The sequence below is a fragment of the Pan paniscus genome, chromosome 1 (genome assembly GCF_029289425.2).
Source record: "Pan paniscus chromosome 1, NHGRI_mPanPan1-v2.0_pri, whole genome shotgun sequence".
Lineage (NCBI taxonomy): Eukaryota > Metazoa > Chordata > Mammalia > Primates > Hominidae > Pan > Pan paniscus.
In genome coordinates this window covers 34,937,673-34,954,781 of record NC_073249.2, presented here as the reverse complement: position 1 = coordinate 34,954,781, position 17,109 = coordinate 34,937,673, and the positions used below count along the sequence as shown (strand labels likewise).

General features: G+C 41.9%; 1 protein-coding gene across 3 annotated transcripts in view; it reads right to left on the bottom strand.

The window, feature by feature from the left end:
• The window catches only part of PTPN14 (protein tyrosine phosphatase non-receptor type 14), a 204,300-nt gene that overhangs the window by 98,780 nt on the left and 88,411 nt on the right, over window positions 1-17,109 (bottom strand). For all 3 annotated transcript variants that reach the window (XM_055108171.2, XM_063597171.1, XM_055108167.2), the window contains 2 exons: window positions 16,294-16,621; window positions 3,564-3,733 (listed from right to left, as the gene is read on the bottom strand). In XM_055108171.2, coding sequence (XP_054964146.1) covers window positions 3,564-3,733; window positions 16,294-16,467 — 344 coding nt within the window. In that variant the 5' untranslated portion in view covers window positions 16,468-16,621. The remainder of the gene's footprint in view (window positions 1-3,563; window positions 3,734-16,293; window positions 16,622-17,109) is intronic.

The following is a 17,109-nucleotide window of genomic DNA, read 5'->3' as shown; positions in this document are numbered from 1 at the left end:
GTGTTGGAAAACACTTCTTTCCCTCCTTATTAACCTTCATCTGAAATAAACCAGGCTAATTAAGCAAAAAGAAATTCTAAAGAAAAAAGAAAAGTCCTTCCTAAATCCCACAGTTAATAACCACCACTACCAAAACTTTTTACTCTATACCTCCCTCTTTGAAATTTAAATACCTTTTGTTTTAGTCTATGAATGCAAACATTGACAGTCAAACAATGCAGCATTAAGTTTACTTCCTTGGAAAATCTAAAATTGTAAAGAGTTTTAGAGGTTAACTGATTCATTGATTCCTGAGGCTGGGTGAGTGTCAGAAACACCAGAGGAGTACTATTCATTTTCTCTTTTTTTTTTGAGATGGAATCTCGCTCTGTCGCCCAGGCTGGAGTGCAGTGGCGCGATCTCGGCTCACTGCAAGCTCCGCCTCCCAGGTTCACGCCATTCTCCTGCCTCAGACTCCCGCGTAGCTGGGACTACAGGTGCCCCTAACCAAGCCCGGCTAATTTTTTTTTTTTTTTTTGTATTTTTTTAGTAGAGATCGGGTTTCACCATGTTAGCCAGGATGGTCTCAATCTCCTGACCTCGTGATCCGCCCGCCTCGGTCTCCCAAAGTGCTGGAATTACAGGCGTGAGCCACCGTGTGTCAGACACTGCCCGGCCTATTCATTTTAAACAATAACATCCTCTTGATTCTCAGCTCTAGACATTACAACCAGACTTCTGGTACAGCTCTAGAATTATTTATAAGTGCTCCAGGTAACTATGATACAGCAGGCCCTGTTCTTTTGAGAACCACTGATCTATTCCAACATCCTACCCAATATGGTGGCTCCCTCTACAGGATACCACATGGGCTACCTGATCCACGTGACAACATTCACAGAGACCAGTGCTCTCACCCTTTTGTAAGTCTTGTTCCATTTTTAGATGGCTTAGTTACTAGAAACTGTATTCTTACATTGAGCCAAATAGTCAAAGTTCTTTGGCTCCTTGGACTTCACTTACTTAGACCCTAATTTTGTGCTCCAGAACTGACAAAGAATTCCCCCTTCTACAACAGTCTGTAAATATCTAAAGGCAGCTACTACTGTGCCCTTGTAAGACTTAATTTTTCTAAGCTTAAACAACCTTTTTCTTTTAACTTCATAAAGCATAACTTCTGAGTCCCTCCTTATTTCAACTGCTTTCTCACCAATAGGCCTTACAGGATAGGTCTGTCTAGAGTAACAATTCTTCATTTTTCTTACAGACAGAACTTTTTTCAATATGCACTAATTTCTAGTCCACGTTTCACCCTCATCACTCATTACCTTGCAGTTAATGGCCGAGAGCCAAGAATCAGCAAGTATTTATTAACTTAATGCTGTGTTCCTAGCACCGTGTAAAGTACTCAAGGAGGATTCAAAAGCCAACGGAAATCATCACATTTTGAGGAGTTAATAATTTCTTGTACAGGAAGAACTTGGATATGTGAATCAACTTGAAAACAGGGAGCAATGGTATGCAACAGAGTGCTTTAAATGTCTATCACATGAAAAACTGAACACTAGGTTTTTTGGATCAAGCTGTAAGCTAACTCACGGCCTCTGTTTGCAATTATGCCATCTACTTACAATACCTTTTGATTTAAAAATAAAAATAAAAAAAAAGGAAAGAACGAAAGTGAAAAAAATAAGCACTTTGGGAGGCCAAGGTAGAAGGATCACCTGAGGCCAGGAGTTCAAGACAGCCTGGGAAATACAGCGAGACTTCATCTCTACAAAATTAGAAGAAAATTTAGCCAGGCTTGGTGGCACATGCCTGTAGTCCCAGCTACTCAGGAGGCTGACGCAGGAGGATTGCGGGAGCCCAGGAGTTTGTGGCTGCAGTGAACTATGATTGTGCCACTGCACTCCAGTGTAAGTGATAGAGCAAGACTCCGTCTCAAAATAAATAAATAAATAAATAAAAGCCAAATTAAAGAAAGCAAGCAGAGGCCGGGCGCAGTGGCTCACGCCTGTCATCCTAGCACTTTGGAAGGCCAAGGCGGGCAGATCATTTGAGGTCAGGAGTTCGAGACCAGCCTGGCCAACATGGTGAAACCCCGTCTCTACCATAAATACAAAAATTAGCCAGCCGTGGTGGCAGGCGCCTATAATCCCAGCCACTCGGGAGGCTCAGGCACGAGAATCGCTTGAACCTGGGAGGTGGAGGCTGCAGTAAGCCAAGATCGTGCCACTGCACTCCAGCTTGGGTGACAGAGCAAGACTCCGTCTCAAATTAAAAAAAAGAAAGAAAGAAAAAAGAAAAAGCAAGCAAGCAGAATATTGCCTTAAAATACACTTAAAAATTTCAAGAGCATCCTTACATCAGAAATTTAAAATCTAAAAACTACACAAAAGTCAGGTAGAATACTCTTCCTTCTTCAAAGCATGTTCCCGCATTGCTTCCCAAGCATTCAGAATGACAAGGTCCGGGTAAAAGGCAAAAAGTAAAGGGTTTATGTGATTCCTTTTCTTACCAGAAATATCCATTTGATGAGGAGACTTCCCAGGTATTTTAATGGAAAACTCTTACCAATAAATGAACTATACCAACATCAAAAAAAGCACTTATTCCATTCACTGAATATGCTTTATGAACTTACACAAATCCCTCACTTTACAGATGAGAGGGGAAAACATCATTTCAAAGGCAGCACACGGTTTCTCCAAGCTAAAGCAGACACTGAGTAGCTGCAATACCTGGTTCTCCTCTTCTACTGATGGCTTCTTGTCTCCTCTTATTTAGTAGGGACAATCATCAAAACTCCTGCTCTCGCAACATTTTCCTCCTTAGCTTTACTCCCACTTTTAGTTACCTTTCCAATCTTCAAATTCGAAGTCTGATACCACATTTTGTTTGGGGATATTTTTAGGAAAAGGGTGGACAAAACAGAATTAGGTTTTTGTTTTTGTTTTTGAGACAGGGTCTCAGTCTGTTGCCCAGGCTGGAGTACAGTGGCATGATCACGGCTCACTGCAGCCTTGAACTTCTGGGCTCAAGTGATCTTCCAACCTCAGTGTCCCGAGGAGCTGGAACTAAAAGCACAAAACACCATGTCTAGCTAGTTTTTATATTTTTTTCTTTTTGTAGAGACAGGGTCTTGCTATGCTGCCCAGGCTGGTCTCAAACTCTTGGCCTCAAGCTCTCCTCCCACCTCAGCTTCCCAAAGTGTTGATATTACAGGTATGAGCCACCATGCCTGGCCAGGTCATTAATTTTTTATTAAATCCTTGCATGCCTATTTTACCCACAGTCTCTGATGAATATTTCCACGCTGCTAGAGACGAAATTCTGCCTGGCTCAGGATCCCTACTGCCTTACCAGCATTACAGAAAACTGCTGGGGTTAGCTACATGGATTCAACCAAAACTCTAAAGCTGCAAAGCAATGAGTAAACAACCCCCAACTATTTTACCCTCTCCCCCACCACACACCCGCACCCACACCCACACACCCCTACATCAACCAGCTCATCTACTTCATTGGAAGCTTCACAGTTAGTCAACACCCTTATATGGCACACAGGGGGAAAATGCACCTACCTTGTGGCCTCTTGCTGAAGCCATGACACATTTGGCACATAGAACATGACTCCAAAGAAAAGCAAAGGCTCATTAGCGAATTTGTCCAGATGTTTCTTCAGAGGTTTCTCCAGCTCCACCCATCGTGCTTGCTGGCTCTTGCTGAGAAACCAAAGGCCAAAGTAGTGCGTCTAGATAAAAGGGTAAAATAGCATCAGTTCGTGCTCACCACAAGCATCCCAAGGCCACACAAGAAACGAGACTCCAGCATGCTGCATCCCACCCTGGGTTCCCCGGCCCATATACAAGATCCAGCTTTGACATATAACTTTGGGACTAATCAAAAGAAACCACAACCACACACTACTGTAACATACATGGAGTATCCAGATGCAGTATCCCTACTCATTACTACTGTTTGTGCTTGTAGATACCAAAGCGCCCATGTAAGGTAAGGGGAGTCGTGCAGGGAAGGGACAGTGCTGACTTTTCCCCTGATATCTGAAGACTGCCTTTTCTGTGTGCCTTCTGCATGCTTCATGATCTCACATGGAGCACACTGGCAAAGACCAACACCGCTCCTGCACCTGCTGCAATGTAACTTATTACTCAATTCCTAAGACAAAACCGCCTGCCAACTGAAAGCTTCTGCACTGTAGAATATTTTCATACAGTACCAGATTTTAAAGGAGAATTTATTCACTCTTTTCGTGTACTTTAAAAAGTATCATCCTCTTCCACTTTATTATACACGAACCGCAGCAAATCTCTCCCCATATCAAGCTTTGAGAGAGGAAGGATCGCCTCTTCACAGCTGCTGCAGGAGCCCCTGGTGGCTGTTCTTGGCAGATTATGGTGGGATTTGTTAGATGAAAGTGAGATTTTCGCCCTTAGACTTGAAGCCTAAACCAGTTTAGTTTTGAACAACATGCTAAATGATTAAAACAGGTACTTTTATGCACCCAATCCCATCTTTTATATTAATTCATGCTAGGATTTCAGGATTAGCACAACAATCACCAAAAAATAGATCACTGCTTTTGAAGATTCTTTTATATCTCAATTATAGCCTAGAATGGTTTACAGCACACCTGGAAATCTGCCTTCAAAAGAATGTTTTCATTACAATGTTTAATTTCCAAAGGCATTCTTATGCTGATGTTCCCACTCCAGCTGGCTGCCCCCTCAACATTACACAGATCAATCCCTGCCACAACGCCACCAAAATCTCTCATGAAGCTTTGACTCTGACTTTACTAGAAAACCAGACGTGCCCTTGCCTATATAAAGCTGCAGACCCAGATGCTTTAAAGATATTTTAAATGGATTTACTTTGAGATGGGGGTAATGATTTGATTAGCTTTCCCCCATGATGTTCCAAAGGACAAGTTCACATCAGAAATCTATGCATTTCTTGAGCAACAAAATGCCAACCAGAGCCAAGGTTATATTTCTATCAACTTAGACAAACTTACTTGGATGAATTCTGACCCTATTATTCATTTCCTAGCTCCACTGAGTCCATTAGTTGTTCCAACCTGAGTGATGACATAGAGGAAATGAAATGTGGCTGAATAGAAAGAAAACAGACTTGGAGGTCAGTCCATCTCCCATCTTTTGCACTCACTGTCTCAGTAACTTTACACAAGTCATTGAGCCTTCTAGACTCTCAAGAGTTTTCTCCTCTGCAAAATGGGGATGATGGTTACAACTTTTGCCCACAGGCTCTGAGAGGTGTAAATGAGATAATGCCTGTCAATCACCTGCATGACACATGGTAAGTAACTACCTCATAAGTGGTACCTTCTATTGCTGCTGCGGCTGCACGACTACTACTCCTGTTACCACCACCACCACCACCATCATCATCATCAGTAAATCAAAGCAGGTAAACCTCATGAATCTTTTTCATCAGCACTACTGACATCTCTGTGAACCAGAGAATTAGGAAACAGAGGTTATCTGGGAGTCAGTGAGAAAAAGCAGGCAAAGGTAGAAGCTGGAACATCTACAAATAACATAAATATCCAAAAGATGTAAGGAAAAAAAAATCACAAAGCTATACCTCCACTAAGATTTTGAGGATCTCATGACAGATGATATTGGGACACTGGAACATCGCTCTGATGCTATCCTCTGAGATCTATGATGTAGGCTTAAGCTAACCTTAACATGAAGTCATTTGGGTATTCAATTCAAGAAACTTATCTGAAAAGGGTCCAAAGTAGCTCTGCATTATACTGAATTCCTGTATGGAACACAGGGCTGTATGAGGGTATTCCACGGTATTTCGGATGCCTAGGAGTGAGTCTCCATATAATAAATTATGTAATATATGTAATTAACATGCTATGCAGCAATTATTAAAGTTGGAAAAGAGCCCTTTTATAAGCATGAGTGGAAAAACAGAGGGCAAACTTCACAATTGCTTAACAGGCTAACCATGATTTATCATCTTTCACTAAAAGTAGTTTTGACATTTGGGAGATATTTTTATGGTCCACACTTCATTCAAATTAGTAATATTCAAATTATAGAGGGCCACAGTAACTGCATAAATGTTCTACAATCGATTTTAAAAAACGGTTAAAATTTTTATTGCTTCTTTGTCTTGAAAGCTATTTTAAATTTCCTTTTCTCATTCCCATCCATCCAGATCATTAAACCAGACCTGACCTCCACCCCAGAAATCCCTCAGAGAAAGAATATTCCATGGAGTATACACACACGAACATGTATGTGCACACATACAACACACACAAAATGCACACTACAGCTGCACATACACACACTCCTGTGCATACACACATATGGATATGTTGAGGAGGATGATGAGGTACAAGAGAAATGACAGTAAGGCAATAATCTTGAGCCAGAGCTCTAAATAACAAAGTAAACCACTTCTAATAGAAAAACCTAATTCATGGCATAAATTCATCACTGCTGTTGTACAGCACCTTCCAGAGGACACAGAATATTTCAGGGTGACTCACCAGGTAATTATCCAGTGAAATAATTACATAACTATGGAAGAAACGGGGTGTCCAGTGCAGGGCAGAATTGGGGGAGGCAGGTAATCTGGAGGACAGAGTTTGTATCTACTCACAGCCAGAACATCCTAACTTTAGAACTGTCAAATTCAGTTCTCTAGCAGGAAGAAAAGTCCATCCCCACCCTGATTTTTGAAGCTATGCCCAAAGTAACCTTTTCCATTCCCACCCTACTCCTCCCGTTCTTCCTCTAGCTATTTTCCTACTCTGGAGTAGAAAGACCCTGCCTTGAAAGTCCAATACAGCACACGTTTATTCTCCCACGTCTACACAGTGCCTCACAGGAAATGGAATCAGAGCCTAGGCTTTCATTTCAACTAGCATGTGCACCAATCAACTTCCTGTGTATTATCCAAGGAACTACTAATCCTGTCAAGCCCAGCTGAGACCCCACCAGGCTGGTTTGTGGTTGACTTGCCAATTTAAACTCTAGCTCAATTTTGAAAGCTGAGCTTAGCTGCTAACCATTGCCACATGGTTGAAGAAAGCATGGTGGATGATTGCAAATAGAAACCACCTTCTCCATGACAGCAAGAGGATCCCATCATATTACCTGAGTAAATGCCTGAAATATCTGTTCTGTCTATATCTCAGGCACCAAAAGTAAGCCAGACTCATTTAATCCTCATGATACCTCCTCTGGGTGAGGTATGAATCCCATTTTATTGCTCCAGTTTTCTTAAGAAAACTAGAACACACAGCTCTGGTGCCATGAGTTCTGCAATAAGTTTACTGCAATGATGAGAAAAGAAGACAGAAGAGCCAGTCCTCAGGGACAAGAACCACATCCCTGAACCACTTACAAAAAATGCACTACGATGAAACCAAGTAGGGAAAGCCACACTAAAATGTCATTTTTATGTGAGCAGCTTCCTCATTTATTTGGTTTGGTGTACTGCATTTTAACACAGGAAACATACATTTAAGCATATACTAAAAAATCGGCTAGTTTCTTCAGTGGCAGATTGGTGTGTGGATACTACAGCGTCAAAATGTCCATCTTTTGGTATTATGGAAAGATTCTAGAGAATAAGGGCCCTTAAAAGTAGTTTTGAGGGCAGGGGACATATGGGAACTCTCCGTACCTTTTGCTCAATCTTGCTGTGAAACTAAAACTGCTCTAAAGAAATAAAATCTATTAAAAAGTAGTTTGGGGTGGTTTTTATTTGTTTGTTCATTTATTTGTAAAGAGATGGTATAATCCCCCACCTTAGCTATTAAAAGGGAAATATTTTTTGAGGGTTTTGTTTTTCCAGTTTTGTGACAATGGCACAGACTTTAATGCTATTTGTAAGAGGTTTAGATGCAGTCTTGGCAATTACCAAGGATTAAAGCCATGATCTTATCTCAAGCATTTTGAAGAGTTACTCATCCAGAAGCAAAAGTTTAAAATATCTTGCATTTAGTTGTAATAGGTTGCCTATCTTACCCAGTATTTCAGCTGTAAATTAAGAAACGGTGTGCTTCCACATAAAATATATGAATTACATATTATACAAGCACGAACAGTTTCACTGAGGCATGGAAAATACTTCAAAAGATGACTATAAGCAGACTCTGAAATAGCACTTCATGCAATTACATTCCAATGGCTTTGGAAAATAAGCCACTGTACATCAGTTGGATAACGGTAGAAAAGAACTTGTGTGTAATCAACCTCTACTCTGGGTAGGTCTGAGATTTCTATAACTGACACATCTATAATTAACAACTGCACCCTCTTCATTTTCCTAGCCAATCTCTTTATAAAAGTACATGAAAAGAAACTGCAGAGTAACACAGACCCAAGAAGCAAGTCCCATAGCCAAGAAAAACCACTCTTCTGAGACTGTACGACTCACCTAGAATACACAGAAAGATGAAGACGTACAAGTTAAGACTGGCGAATAGTTCACCCACAATCTCTATACCTAGAAAATGGAGATGCCGGTGCCATTACATTCTAGGACTGACATTAAGCTAATAATGTTTCACACTGTCATTTTTACAAGGACAAAAAGCAACACAAAACTTAAAGATGAGAAATCTCCCCCAGCAGTCTACTCTTCAGTCGATTCTTAATCAGCATTGATTATTTTAATCCTTTGCAAATACACATATATACTGACGTGATTAAACAAGCTATAAAATACAGCAGAATTCCACTATTATCTGCCAGGGCATGAGGTGTTGCATTTAATTGAGTACCCCCCAAATCCCACATAAATTATTAATTGCCAAAAGATTAGCATGAAATCAAACCACAGAAATATTCTTCATGTAAGTTAACTTTTATGTGATAATAGGAAATGCATGTTAAGTTTCTTATCTTTATAATCTCTAGTCATTATGAAAATAGCAAAATGTGGAAAATTTCTACTGTAGTGATAGCTTTGGGTAAAACAGCTTTTAGTAAAGATCAAAATATAAATTTGCAAAAGAAAACGGGGATAAATTAGAGGATAAGGACTTACTCTTTGAAATGATTATAGTTTGGTTTTTAAAAGCTTTTTTACACTCTTTTAAAAACCAAGGCTCTTAGGCTTAGCCTTAGGAGAGAGCCGAGAGTTATGAAAGTCACCATTCTCCAGAGCACTGGATTTCCCCAGAGCAGTTCTCTACCTCAAATAGGGTTTACCAATGAACTGAAGGGTATCTCAGGTGCCTTTGTTATATCATTTATCCTTCTTCCACTTGTTAAAAGTAGAGCCAAGGTTATTCTAGCATATTTTTACATTTTATTAGAATGCTTATACTCACTATTACCATTAAATGCCCCCCTTGCGTTTCTTAGAATAGCACTGTTCAGCAGAAATCAAATGTGAGTTACATATTTAATTTTAAATCTTCTAGAAGCCACATTGATTTAAAAGTACCAAAAGTGAAATTACTTTTAATAAATATTATTTAAAACACGTTCAAAATATCATTGCAACCTGTACTCAAACATACATATAATTAATGAGTATTTTAGTTTTCTCATACTATGTCTTCAAAATCTGATGTGTTTTTACACTTACCACACATTTCAGTTCAAAATAGCCACATTTCACGTGTTCCATAACCACATGTGGCTACCATATTGGACAGCACAACCTTAAATTAATCCTAGCTATTCGAGGAACTGAAAGACTTTGCTATTTTAACTCAATATAAGATCACAGTTTCATCTATATCTATATCTATACCGAGAGAGAGAGAGAGAGAGAGAGAGAGAGAGACAGAGAGATTCACTCTGTCACCCAGGCTGGAGTGCAGTAGTATGTTAATAGCTCACTGCAGCCTCGTTCTCCCAAGCTCAAGGGATCTTCCTGCCTCAGACTCCCAAGTAGCTGGGACTACAGGCATGCATCACCATGCCTGGCTAATTTTTTATTTTTTTTGTAGAGCTGGATCTCACTATGTTCTCAGGCTGGTCTTGAACCCCTGAGCTCATGTGACCTTCCATCTTGGCCTCCCAGTGTTAGGACTATAGTTGTGAGCTACCAGGCCTGGCCCCAGTTTCTCATAATTAAAGTCATCTAAAAATGGAACAAGCAGACTTACAAAAGGGTGACAGCCCAGTCTCTGGAAGTGTCATGGCAGAGGCTGGATGGCTTGGGTGGTGTTTTGCAAAGAAGGCAGCCACGTCAAGTGCTTCCTATGCCAGGCACTGTGATACTGTGGCAACTATGAAAAACTAACTCTCTGAATCCTCCCAACAATTTGTAGAGGTGGCTACTATTACCATCTCCATTTTACAGATAAGAAAACTGAGGCACAGGGTACTTCAGTAGCTATTTAAGGTTACATAGCTAGTAAATGGCAGAACCAGGATTCAAACTCAGGCAGTTTGGTCCAAGCTGACATTCCTAGCCACCAAACTCTGCTGTGTTTTCATGTACTTCTTTTTTAAACCATGAGAATCAGTCATAAGGCACCAGTGTTTTAACTCTTTTTCCCTTAACCTAGGCTAGTTATTTTCAAACTGAGATAGGGCTCCAGATATCCTATCTCCTCTGTAAAAGGCCCAGCTCCATTTACACATCCATGTTCTACCAAAGATTTGCAGAAAAGGGTTAAACCCACTGATCCAGACATATTATAATGACATTATCAGAATTCTGATTTTCTGAGCTTCCTATATCTCTGGAATGTCTTTGTTAATAGAGCTCCCAAGCAGCAACTTATCCCTGATTTTTCCCTCATCTTTAAAACAATGAAAACACACTTTTCCTAAGCAGTTCATCTCATGACCTCTTGCCAGGTTTACAGTTGTGCCCACTGGCATCTCTGTTCCTCCCCTCTGATCCCCACTCTTTTCTTCTTTTTTTTTTTTTTTGAGACAGAGTCTCACTCTGTCACCCAGGCTGCAGTGCAGTGGCACAATCTCAATCTCGCCTCACTGCAACCTCCACCTCCCAGATTCAAGCGATTCTCCTGCCTCAGCCTCCTGAGTGGCTGGGATTACAGGCATGCACCACCTTGCCCGGGTAATTTCTGTATTTTTAGTAGAGATGGGGTTTCACTATGTTGGCCAGGCTGGTCTCGAACTCCTGACTTCAGGCGATCTGCCCGCCTCAGCCTCCCAAAGTGCTGGGATTACAGGCATGAGCCACTGTGCCCAGCTGATCCCCACTCTTTTCTTTTTTTTTTTTTGAGACGGTATCTCACTCTGTCACCAAGCTGGAGTGCAGTGGCGCGATCTTGGTTCACTGCAACCTCCAACTCCCTGGTTCAAGCGATTCTCCTCCCTCAGCCTCCCAAATAGTTGGGATTACAGGCATGTGCCACCACGCCCAGATAATTTTTTGTATTTTAGTAGGGACGGGGTTTCACCATGTTGGCCAGGATGGACTCGATCTCCTGACCTCGTGATCCGCCTGCCTCGGCCTCCCAAAGTGCTGGGATTACAGGCGCAAGCCACCACGCCTGGCCGATCCCCACTCTTTTCTACTACTGAGTTCTACTGAGTTCTTTACCTAACATGCAAGGTAACCATGTCATGCTCCTCCTTGGAGTCCTCTGATGACCTTACACTTCACAGCAATGTTTTATTCCCCACATAGTTCAAAAGAGTATTTTCTGGAAGGCTAGGATAACTGTGAAACACTTACTGGAACACCGTTTTCTTTCTTTTACTATAGAATTGAGGAAAGAATGTTTCCCAAAGCATTTTACCATACTCCCTGTTCCCCCACTACAAGTCTCTGGGAACTGGAACAGTGGCGTCAGCTGCCAGGGTTTGAACCGGCCTCACAACTTACCAGCCCAGTGACTGTGGGCAGGTCACCCTATGCTGCAGCCTCCCCATCTGTAACATAGGAACAACAAGAGTAGGGACACATCACAGACTTGTTATGAGAACTACATGAGCTGATATATGGAAACTGCTCAGCAGAGTATATACAATCAAAAGGTGGTAATCATCCTTTGTAACTTATTTTAGAAATACTATCCTATAGATCTAGTTAAAACTCCCTAGGCAGACACAGCAAACCCTTCAAAAGCAGACTCCATCCTGCCCCTTCCTCCTTTACCCTCCTTCCCTTCCATGACCCTTTCATACACACACATAAACAACACACACACACACACACATCAGTGCAAACTGAACTCTGCCTTTCCCTGAAAATTCCCCTCCACACACACACACACACACACAGAGATCAGTGCAAACTGAACTCTGCCTTTCCCTGAAAATTCTAACACACACACACACACACACACATCAGTGCAAACTGAATTCCGCCTTTCCCTGAAAATTCCATGTTCTTTCCTGTTTCTGTACGCAGCACAAGCCGTTCCCTTTGCTTTGTTTCTTGTTTGTCCTGTTCTCTAAACTCTAGGAGCAAAGACCCTATCTGGTTTCTGGGAGCAGGGACCCTATCACATTCAGCTTTCCCAGAGCATGACTGTTTGCTGACAATAGGAACCAGGCCTGGATCCTTCTGAATGCCACGTTAAATAGCAGCATATCATATTTGTCCAAATCTATAGAATGTACAACACCAAAAGTAAGCCCTAATGTAAACTCCAGACTCTGGATGATAATGATGTGTCAATGTAGGTTCAATAATCATAACAAATGTACCACTCGGGGGGTGATGTTGACAGTGGGGGAGGGTGTACATGCACGGGGCCAGGGGTATATGGAAATTCTCTGTACCTTCCTCTCAATTTTACTGTGAATCTAAAATTGCTCTAAGAAATCAAAGTCTTAAAAGTAAAAATAAAGTCTATTAAAAATTATCTAATAAAATTTAGTGGCAAAACAATTAATGTAAATAAAAAATTTAATAAAAAAATTTTAATCCACCATACATCCTTTCCTAATATAAAGCTATTACAAAATTTATGATATACCTAAACTACTTCTAATGGCAAAGCCAAATATCCACCATAATCTAGTTTCCAAGACTTCATAAAGGCTAAACATATTGCCCTGGGCACAGTGTCTCACATCTATAATCCCAGCACTTTGGGAGGCTGAAGCGGGAGGATCACTTGAGCCCAGGAGTTTGAGACCAGCCTGGGCAATACAGTGAGATCCCATCTGTACAAAAAATTTAAAAATTTGCTGGGCATGGTAGCATGTGCCTGTAGTCTCAGCTACTTGGGAGGCTGAGGTGGGAGGATCACTTGAGCCCAGGAGGTTGAGGCTGTAGTGAGTCATGATCGTACCAGTGCACTCCAGTCTGGGCAATAGAGCAAGATCCTGTCTCAACTGGAAAAAAAAAAAAAAAAAGATTAAATATATTTTGGCTGGGTGTGTGGCTCACACCTGTAATCCCAGCACTTTGGGAGACCAAGGCAGGAAGATCACTTGAGCCAGGAGGTGGAGGCTGAATGAGCCATGATCGTGCCACTGCACTCCATCTTGTGCAACAGAGTTAGGCCCCAACACCCCTCCCAAAAAAGACTAAACTTTTTGTTATATTTTAGATTGGCTGTCACCTTCTCCTCTAAAGCAGCATCGGCTCTATTTGAAAAATGACCCAAATACAAATTCAAGGTATGAGGAGCAGACCCTGAGTTCACCTCCTCTTACTTCTGCTTTTGGATAGAGGATGCATTCTTCTTTAAGGTGTGTGTGTGCAAAAGAAGAACAAAGTATCAGATTACTCTATCTGATCCTTTAATTCAGGAGAATCCAGAGGATTGATTCCCAAAAGGGCACAACTTCAATGTTACCTGTCATGGAAGGAAAGCATAAAATTCAAAAAGAAAGTGATTTGGTCGAATGTGGATGCACCCATTAGGACGTGTCAAAATAAAGTCAGTATTAAACACAAACCCCACCTCAGCAATGGAATGTGAATCACACTACGGCACACATTTGGCAATGCACTGCTTTATTCTTTGTGATAAGGTAGTTGTGGGATGATCCAGGGTTGACTTTTGCCTTCTCACTGAGAAAACCAATAGTCTGCTGAAAGCCATTATTACCATACACATCTCCACACACCCCCCACCATTTGTTATAAACTCTTGCTTGACCTAGTGATTCAGAGGGATGCCTTCTCAGCCCCCAAAATGTTGGCTGCTCTTTCACATCCTTGGATCTTTGATAATCCAGTCCCCCACACTAAAGATGACATGGTCTTCTTTTCTACCTGCTGGACTCATACATATCCTTCAAGTTTTGGTTCAGAGTGAAGGCTTTGTTCATCTTCCATCAACTCTTTCACTCTCAACAGCAAGACTGCAGTGTTCAGTGGGCTGGATTGCGCACTGCACAACACTAAGGAAGCCATCGCCTTTTGGGCCTACCCCTGCATTCTATTTTAGCTTGGACCACATTCGATATTAACTGTTCATCTAAAGGCTGGACTCCCCTATTGTTCTGTGCATGTCTTGAAGGTAAAATTGTACCTTATTTATCTTCATTTCACCAAGTTCTAAAAAAGTGCCTGGCACAAAATGGTTGTTCAATATTTTCTTTAACAAAAAATGTTTTTTTTTAAGTTGTTTATTAAGACTCTCAAATTTGAACAATTATAAATTATTAAACACAGCACTATACATTTTCCATACAGGAACTCTTTTAATATTTACAACAGCCCTGTGAAGTAAGCGTTATTATTGCCATTTTATAGGTAGGAAACTTATGCCTCAAAAGATTCAGTAACTTTTCCATTGTCACCCAGCTAATAAATGACAGAAGAGTAAGCTGAACCCAAGACCAAGATTCCAATGCCTATCCTTGTAACCACATGCTACACTGTCCCCCGATGCATATGAGGAATAATTAGTTGCTCTAATTTGAGTGACTGGAAGTACTTAAAAGTAAAAATACTAGTTTTCTATAAGAACTTAGACAAGTCTCTTCCCCAATCAGTATTTGTTTTTCCTTTATGCCCAGGCATACATGCAAATGTGTGTTTAAATGTGTGTATCCTAATGTGTTACCAACGAGAAAAAGAGAGCCAGCTACCCATCAACAAGATGAGAACATTTCACACATTTATTCTACTGTGGCAGTTACCAAGCTACTAATACATACATCCATTGTCCAAGACAGTCTCCTGCACAGAAAAATATACCTAAAAGGAATACCTGATCACTGAAACCAAAGTATAAACACCAAGAACAGCAGGAGACAGATGCATTTCAGGTGAAACAGTTTCCCTGAGAAAAACAGCCAGCCTGTAGAAGACGTCTTTAGAAGGGACTTTCAGAGCAGGAAAGGGGAGAGGAAGACCCTCCTGGGCCCCCATTCCTTTGTAAGCAGGTGGAGAGAGGCCACATGCAATCACTTCCAACAGTGATTGCCACCCCTCTTCTGTCATCGAGGTCCTGGGCAATGCTGTCACTTGGACTCTCCAAGAGCCCAGGGACCTAGGACAATTACACACAGCTTTTCCTTGCCCTCAGGAATGTCTCAGCCTCAGGGGCTTGCAGTCATTCAGTATTGGCAACCACTCAACCATACCACCTTCCCCACTGCTCAATATGTCAGACAGCTCTCAAGACACAGATGCTGAAGTGTGGATTGCTCACAAAAGTTTCTTGTCCTAAACGTCTGTATGACTGAAAACAGAAGGGCTTGGCTGTCATAAACAACATACTGCTCTGAAAGTCCCTTCTAAAGAGTGATAGCATGACTTTCTAAGTGGTCAGCCCTGCTTTTGCTTAAAAGCCATCTCACAGACGGCGTGAAGGCAACGAGGGCTGTGAGGAATCTTAAAAAGAAGAAAACCTCTGTTTTGCAGGCTCCCACAAAAAGCCTCACTGGTCATGCTCACTCTAAATGGTTTTTCTCTTTATTCGGTGGGGTTTTTTTTTTTTAGAGGAAAATATAGAAACAACCAAAAAAAAAAAAAAAAAAAAAAAGGCAGCTGCATGCATCCGTATGTGGGCGTTTTTTCTCCTTAATGTGCAGCCAGAATGCCAAAATACCAGCTACCCACTCAATTGTTTTAAAGAGAGAAAATGACTTTGGTGGGGAGAGTCTCTCATTTTCAACTCCCCCAAAACCTCTTCCCCAGCTGAAATAAAAGGAAACCTGCCACGCCATGCAGCTCTACGCGGTGTTCACATCAGCACAAGTCTCCCCATCCAATGATGGATAAGATCACAGCCGTGCTAAGAATAACAGGATTCTTATAAACACATCGTCGCTTAGGCCAAAAAACACGACAGATGCCAAGAAACAGATGGCTGGTCCCTTCGGTGAGTTCTCCTTCACGTACCCAACACGCATGCACGCGCACATGCGCACACAGACACACCCCTCTTACCTCTCGCAGCTCCAGCCTCTGGGCCACAGCCTCCAGGCATTCTTGCCCTGTGCTTTCCACCGACAGCGTGCACTCGATAACATTGCTGTCCAGCAGGCGAATCCGTGTGACAAAGCAGTTCTTGCTCAGGACGTTGTAGCGCCGTGTCCGGCGGAGCTTCAGACCAAAAGGCATGGCTATGTGGTCCTCGGACGCCGCCCTCCTATCCTGGCGCACACGCCCCTGAGATGGCCTTAGCAGTTTCGTGACTGGAAAATTACACTATCACCTGTGCTCCTCCAGGCAGGGAAAAGGGTGTCCATGCCCAGTGTGGCCCTCTGGAAGATAGCTGTAAATGCAAAAGAAACGCCATGGTCATGCTCCAGAAGGGACCTGTCAATGGTACCATATTCCACACACACAGAAGCCCCTCCCGCCCAAACGGATCAACACTCAGGTTTGATAAGCTGCAAGTTCTGGAGTTCCTAAGTGTCTTGGCAGAGCCCATGCCCTATGCCTTATCTTACAAGGGTGATACGATAAAAGCTACTTTACAGTTGAAGAAAGGAAGGTTCAAAGAGATTAAAGCATTCATTCACAGGTGCACAGTGTAAATGGCAAAGCCAGAATTTAAACCAATGTCTATGTAACTTCAGTTCACATGCGTTTTTCACTATGCAATACTGTCCACTCAAGAAAGTGCTAGGAGGCTGGGCGTGGTGGCTCATGCCTGTAATCCCAGCATTTTGGGAGGTTGAGGCGGAAGGGTTACTTAAGCCCAGGAGTCCAAAACCAGCCTGGACAACACAATGAGACCCTGTCTGTACAAAAAAATAA